The sequence below is a fragment of the Myotis davidii genome, unplaced genomic scaffold, assembly GCF_000327345.1.
Source record: "Myotis davidii unplaced genomic scaffold, ASM32734v1 scaffold61, whole genome shotgun sequence".
Lineage (NCBI taxonomy): Eukaryota > Metazoa > Chordata > Mammalia > Chiroptera > Vespertilionidae > Myotis > Myotis davidii.
Genome location: NW_006291729.1, coordinates 1,891,652 through 1,899,011, shown reverse-complemented (window position 1 = coordinate 1,899,011; position 7,360 = coordinate 1,891,652). Strand labels below are relative to the sequence as shown.

Genomic DNA, 7,360 nt, shown 5'->3' with positions numbered 1-7,360 from the left:
AGAGCGTCTGTGTGGCCTGGGGGACGAGAGCAGAGCACAGCCTGGGAGCCCTGAGGCTGGGTGTGGCGTTGGGCTGCAGGGGAGAGAGGAGGGAGGAGGGAGCAGGGAACTGAAGCTGGGCGTGGTGGGATGCCAGGGATGCATCTGCAGGGAGATGAGGCACCGCAGTGGAGGGTCACGCTCACGCGTGTGAGTCTGCCACAGCACAGGGAGAGCTGCCTGCTGGCAGGGCTCTCAAAGCCCATCTTACAGATGAACACACTGAGGCTAGGACAGGCGACAGGCCGTGTCCAAGGTCACGTGGGTCGCAGGTGGAGGAGGAAGAGGAGGCCCAGTCTCCAACCCCACACTGGCTCTCCCCTACCCCACCCCGCACGCGCTCTGCATTTCTGTGTGAACAGCCTGTACTTGCTCCCACGATGCTGTGGGCTGCAGCCGAATGCCCTGCTCTGACTGTGTGTCCTCTTAAATGCTGGGTCGGATGTTCCATCCGCCCAGGACACCGGCCCGTGTTCGTAAACCTCAGTCACGGGCACATGCCGTCAGGTTGGCTCACACAGGAAATAACGAGTGAACCTTATCCCAGGCAGCAATTCAGACAGAGCGTGAACTTGGACCCTACAAAACCTCAATGCTTCTTCCTATTCATTAAGAATTCTAGGGCTAGGGCTAGGGCCAGGCCAGTGTGGCTCAGGGGTTGAGCATCAACCTAAGAAGCAGGAGGTCACGGTTCGATTCCTGGTCAGGGCACATGCCCGGGTTGCAGACTCGATCCCCAGTGTGGGGCATGCAGGAGGCAGCCGATCCATGATTCTCTCTCATCATTGATGTTTCTATCTCTCTCTCCCTCTCCCTTTCTCTCTGAAATAAATATATATTTTTTTAAGGAGTAAACTTACTTAAAATATATTTTTATTGATTTCAGAGAGGAAGGGCGAGGGAGAGAGAAACATCGATGAGAGAGAATCATGGATTGGCTGCCTCCTGCACGCCCCCTAGTGGGGATCAAGCATGCGACCCAGGCATGTGCCCTTGACCGGAATCAAACCTGGGACCCTTCAGTCTACAGGCCGACTGAGCCAAACTGGCCAGGGTGTGACCTTCTTAAAAAAAAAAATTCTAGAGCTAGGAAGATCCTCTTTGGACTCCTATTTTCTTACACCACCAAAAAAGGAAGGGGAAGCAAACTCTGAATTCATTTCCTTCTCTAGGTAGCTCTCCCCCAGGGCTGCTGGCCAGCAGACTGGCCCCAGGGCCACGTGGAAGGGGGGCAGCTGTCTAGACCAGCACCCCCAAGGGTAGACGCAGAGGCCGACCTTCCGTCACCAGCTCCTCATCCTCGTTGTCTGTGCTGCTCGGCTTCTCCGCGTCGCTCTCCAAGCCCTCGCTCCGCGGCCCCCTCTCCAGGGGCCCCTCGCTGCTCACGAAGTACGCGGCCAGGCCCAGCTCCTGCTCCAGCGCCGTGCGCACCAAGCAGGAGGAGTTGATCAGGCGCAGGTCACAGTACCTCAGAGACCTGGAGGCAACACGAGGGGTCCGGGCAGGGCCTCGAAGGGCACGGGCGCACGGGACCAGCGCCCACCCTCCCCGGGGCCGCACGGTGCACACGGAAAAGCGGTGCATTCCGGCGAGCCTTCGCCACGTCATGCGGCGGTGCAGCTGCAAGTGTCGGGGCACCTGCTATGGAGTGGCCGGGCTGCAGCTCCTGCTGTTGTTACACAAGCAAAGATGTGCAAAGGCCCCAAGCATGACCACCCGCCCTGCCCGTGGGTGTGAAGTACGTCTTTAAAAGCCAACCTGGCCCTACCCGGTTTGGCTCAGTGGATAGAGCATTGGCCTGCGGACTGAAGGGTCCCGGGTTCGATTCCGGTCAAGGGCAAACGCCCGAGTTGTGGGTTCGATCCCCAGTAGGGGGTGTGCGGGAGGCAGCTGATCAATGATTATATCTCATCATTGATGTTTCTATCACTCTCTTCCCTTCCCTTCCTCTCTGAAATCAATAAGCATATATTTGGGGGGGAGCCAGCCAGCCTGTCACCCCCATTCCAGCAACTGCTTCCTGAAGGAGGTGCCCTCTGCCCCGAGTGTTTGCCCGTCTGTGTGAGACCCGGGGGACGCCCAGTGGGCTTGTGGCCGCCATCTGCTCAGCGGTGATGGCCAGGCACCGCAGCCTGGGAGACAGCCCTGGGGGCCGGAAGAACAGCTCCTCCCCTGTCCCAAGACCCCTCCTAAATCAGGAGGAACCCACTATCCCTGCAGCCTAGACACAGTGGGAAAGGTAACCCCAGCCCCTAGATGACCCCATACTGCCCTCAATGGGCCGACAATCCCTAACAGACGGCGGCCGCCCTCCCCCGGCCATGGGGAGAAACCAAGCGGCATTAAACCCGGTCTCCAGCGGCAGGGCCCCACCCAGCGCCCCCGCCCCGCCCCCACAGGCACAAAGGGTGTCTGTCAGGGAGCTAGGCAGACTGTCCCAGGTCCCAGGCAGGGCCCCCCACTCACCTGGGTAAGGACTCCCCGTGCGGGTCCATCCCGCTGAAGATGAGGATGCAAGGCAGACCCTCCAACTCCAGGTAAGTCTGAGGCCTCCACTCAGCATCCTCAATGTTCTGCCACATCTGCAGACCGTTCAGAAGAAAGGGAACCTGAGACCCTGACCCCCCACTGCCCAGCCCTAGGGGGACCCCATGGCCTCCTGCAGGTGTTAAGCCCTTGCATTGTGTCCTGTGATAGGAAAGAAAGTTCCTGGTACTGCCAAGTGTAGGTCACCTGCTCCTCCACCGTGTTCCCACCACGGCTCGCTGCCTGGCACGCACGCTGGCTGCTGAGAAACACCTGCTCCGAGTCCGTGGGCACCACAAACCCTATGTGTCTACTGTTTCTCATTACTGTTTCTCAGCCACGGGACTGGCCTCTCCCTCATAGGCCCTGCTCGCTACTGACCCCATATTCTTCCTAACGCTTGTTCTGCCACTTCCATCACCTGTGGGTTTAGTGAGAAGCTACAATAGGCCAACACTGTGCTAGGGTTGGGAGACTGTGGCCTTTGGGGGTGGTTCCTGCCCTCCATCGCCTGGGGGAAGAGCCAGATGACAGGGAACACCAAACCAGCCCCAGGTGTGTGGCGGGGGATGCCCCAGGTATAGGGGGAGGGTCCCAGGTATGGGAGGGATGCCCCAGGTATGCGGGGAGGGTCCCAGGCATGCGGGGGAGGGCAGAAAAGATGCTGACTGAGTCCCGCAGTGACAGACACTACCTAAGCAAAGGAGAAGTGCCGTCCAGGAAGAAAGAAGAGCCGGCCACAGTCTGGAAGCTTAAAACAGCAAGACTGAGTTTTTGGGGAGCAGGGAGGGGGTGGCCTCTGGACTGAAGGATGCAGGCGGGGAGGGCGCTGGCGGGGAGGCAGGTGCAGAGGCCCGATGGGCTCGTGTTAAGGAGCTGGTCCCCACCTGGCCTCCCGCCCCTCGGACACCAGGCCCCACCCGCACTCCCAGCGTCCTCTCCCCTCCGTCCCCGACGTAGCGCCACCTTGAGCTGCTTCACGAAGTGCTTCCCGACGGTGAGGCCCGAGCTGGGGCTGCCCAGGATGATCTCGAAGCGCTGCTCCAGCGCCAGCCGCGCCCGCACGTGCGCCAGGCGCTCATAGGCCACGGCCGCCAGCGGCGAGCAGGGCACGCGCAGCAGCACCATGAGCCCGTGGCCGCAGGGGCACTGCTGGGGCGCGTTGATGAGGTTCTGGGTGATCTCCAGCGTCTCCACCGATGTGTAGTTCTTCATCTGCGAGAGGCCGCGCACGGCCATCATGGCCGCCGCGTAGTGCTGCACCAGGACGAAGGTGCGGATCACGGCGCTGTGCAGGCGGGGGAATCTGCAGAGACCCGTCCGCGTGAGCCGCCCGCAGCCACGCAGGGCACAGCTGCCACCAGCCACACAGGGCACAGCTGCCACCAGCCACGCAGGGTGGTCAGGTGGCGCTGGGCCGGACGCCTTCACAAGGCACCCGCAGCGCCCAGGCTACAAACAAGGCGGACATCCCTGTGCGGCCGGCTGCCCGAGCCTGAACCTGCAGCCCTGCTGTGGGGTGAAATCATGAGCTGTTCTGCGTGTCCAGCTGGAAACACGACAGGTTTGCTGCTGCTGGTGTTTCTCTGCTGCTCAGTAAACACCGGTTCAGTGAAGGAATAAAATAAATGCCCACTAGTCTCGCATCAGCGTACTTTACAGTTAGGTCATGTGCCCGAGGTTCCCACTGAAAGTGGGAGAACCACCAGCCATCAATCAGTGTGTAAGTGCAGCTCCCACAGGCCCCCGATTTGGGGGGGTCGTCCTGAAGGCACGTCAGTACATTCCCTTCAAGTACAGTAAAGGCCACAGTTCACAGAGATGCAAGACATAGGATCAGTTAGAGAGCGAATTACAAAACGGAACACACCTGGCTGGTGTGGCTCAGTGGTGGAGCATCGACCCATGAACCGAGAGGTCCCGGGTTCGATTCCCGGTCAGGGCACCTGCCCAGGTTGCAGGCTCGGTCCCCAGTGTGGGGCGGGAGGCAGCCAATCAATGTTTCTTTCTCACTGATATTTCCATCTCTCTATCCCTCTCCTCTCTCTAAAAAAAACAAAAGAATAAACCACACACACACACACACACGCACACACACACCAGAGCACATCCCGTCAGACCAGGAATCCGTTCTGCTCAGAAGCCACGGTTACCACGTGTGTCTCCACACAGAGGAGGTGAGCCCTCCCCCCACAACGAAACACACCCCAGAACCCCTGGTCCCCGGGTCTCACAGGAGCACAGAGACGGACACGCAGTTTACACGGATGCGCGTCGGAGTCCGCTTAGCCGGACTGAGCCCCTGATGGGGGGCCTTTGGAGCAAAGATAAAGTAAACTTCCTGACCCACAAAGTCAGGCTCCTCGCCGTGGCCACGCCACCCCACGCGCCCACAGGGTGGGCAGCTCGCTGATGACCTCCCTGCCCATCGCTCTCCTCTTCCTCCTCCTTCCTCCGTAGAGAGGCAGAGACACCACTGGCCCCAAACGCAGGACAAGACGGAACCCAGGGCCCTTTGCCAGAGGCACTGAGTCATGGGGAGGGCGGGAGGCGGACCCCTCCTGGAATGCCCTGGCTGCTCCCGCCTGCCCTTGCCAACCTGGCAGCTGAGGCACGTGGACACGGTACCTTTTCCCCAGGGCGGTGACCATGGCCTCGAAGGAGCTGTCATATCGGAGCAAGGGCAGGCTGTGCCCCGACAGGGTCGACTCGATGAACTCCGACAGCCCGAAGTACTTCCTGTCCTCGGGGTACAAGTCCGCGCCCTGGAACCGAGAGGAGCATGTCACGCAGGCATTGCACGTGGAAGACGGAGGGGCAGCGGCTGGGAGCACAGACTGCCGGGCGGACACCGGGATCTCCACGGGCTTGCTCGGCAGCCCCCGGTGAGATTTCATGGATTTCCTTCCCCTGCACACCGAGCCCAGGGCCTCCCACCTGAAGGACGGAGCGGCCCCTCGCTCGGGACTTCCCACTCATTCGACCCCAGCGTGCGTGTCAAGAAGGAACCCAGCCTTACTGGGTAACACACAACCCCCTGGTTAAAACGGCTTCTTTCCCACAATTTAAACTGGTTTGAGGAACAGCCAAATCAACTCTCTTGCTTTCCACTGCTATTAAAATCAACGGGAAAAACGTACTTATCTAACCAATTTTACTCACACTGGCAATAGAATGCCTCCCAAACTAACATCAGAGCTTCTCGAACTTCAGAGCATAGCCACGCTGGGGAGGCTGTTAAAACGACAAAGTAGCCCGGCCTGGTGGAGCGTCGACCCATGAACCGGGAGGTCACGGTTCGATTCCCGGTCAGGGCACAGGCCCGGGTTGTGGGCTCGATCCCCCGCAGGGGACATGCAAGAGGCAGCTAATAGATGTTTCTCTCTCATTCATGTTTCCCTCTCTCTTCCTCTCTGATATCAATTCAGACATATTTTTTTAAAAAAATTCAAGGAGCTGGGATCCACGTGACCCCCGGGCAGCCTCGTTAATCAAGATCTTTACTGAAGAGAGGTCCTCCCAACCCCAGGTCCCCGCGCCCCGGGCCGCAGCCGGCACTCACGGTGCTGTAGGAGGCGGGCCAGTGGATCTCGTTGTAGGGGCTGATGAGGGTGTGCTGCGTCTGCAGCGCGTACGGGAAGGAAGTCACGTGCAGGGTCACGATGTTGGGGGCCTCCTTCACCTCCCTGCAGTTGAGCAGTCTGTCCACCAGCCCCACCGACGGGTCGCTCGGGGAGTAGAGGTTATGGACGGCGCTGCTGAGGCAGGAAAGGAGACGGGGCAGTAGGTGGAATGGCTGATGCTGACCCATCATTGGACCAGGATGGAGCAGTTGGGTACATTTATAACTAGCCCCCCAACGCTGCCGACAATCGAAGCGTCTGGCTCTGCCATGACCAAGAAATAAGTATTTTAATTAAATGACTGTAGTGCAAGGGCCTTCGTTGCAGGCCGGCTCTGCCATGAGCACCTCTCGCCACCCCCCAGCCCCTCGAGGCTGAGAGGATGCTCCCCTCTTTAGCCTCAGTTTCCATAATGGCCCCTCTTGGAGGCCGCACTGCATGCCCCTGAGATAGCGTCCAGCTCTAAGGTTCTGCGGCATCCAAGCATCTGCCTTCAATGCCAAACCCCGCAGCGCTCATCTCTGGGAGGCCGTGCCCACCGTCCCAAGTGTCAGCCACACACATCACCTCAGAGGGGGAACGTGCCCGCCCAGAGCCCCCCTAACCTCACGAGGTCCCAGTGGGCGTGGTCGTGGACGAGGACGAAGAGCGTGTGCGGGTTCTGGAAGGAGTTCTGCAGAAAGACCTGGAACCGTGCCTGCGCCTCGGCGTCCAGCTTCAGGACGTACTGCTCCACCCTCTGCCTGGTCACGTGCTCCTTGTCCAAGCCGAGCTCCAGCAGAACCCCTGCACACGGTGCGCACACGCCAGGGGAACACACGGTGAGCACACACACGGTGAGCACACGGTGAGCACACGCACGGTGAGCACACGCACGGTGAGCACACGGTGCGCACACACACGGTGAGCACACGGTGAACACACGCCAGGGGGACACATGCACGTTGAGCACACGCACGGTGAGGACACACACGCCGGGGGAACACACGCCAGAAAGCGGTCACCAACTCCGGCCCAGGCTTCACTCACTCAGCAGACAGCGGTGAGCGCCGCCTGCATGGCTGGCACTGTGCTCGGCCCCGAGGCCACAGGGGTGCCCGAGACATGGGGGGCAGGGGCGCAGGCTCCCCCACGAAAGCCTGTGGTGAAACCGTCCGTGCAGGGCGTGGCCC

The 7,360-nt window shown here is 60.3% G+C and overlaps 1 protein-coding gene across 1 annotated transcript in view; it reads right to left on the bottom strand.

Annotated features, from left to right (window-relative positions):
• Nucleotides 1-7,360, bottom strand: part of GREB1 (growth regulation by estrogen in breast cancer 1) — an 81,565-nt gene that overhangs the window by 48,814 nt on the left and 25,391 nt on the right. Inside the window, exons 14-19 of the mRNA XM_015564943.1 lie at nt 6,794-6,974; nt 6,128-6,323; nt 5,194-5,330; nt 3,532-3,871; nt 2,506-2,621; nt 1,317-1,516 (exon numbers count right to left, since the gene is read on the bottom strand). Of these exons, the coding sequence (XP_015420429.1) occupies nt 1,317-1,516; nt 2,506-2,621; nt 3,532-3,871; nt 5,194-5,330; nt 6,128-6,323; nt 6,794-6,974 (1,170 nt within the window). The remainder of the gene's footprint in view (nt 1-1,316; nt 1,517-2,505; nt 2,622-3,531; nt 3,872-5,193; nt 5,331-6,127; nt 6,324-6,793; nt 6,975-7,360) is intronic.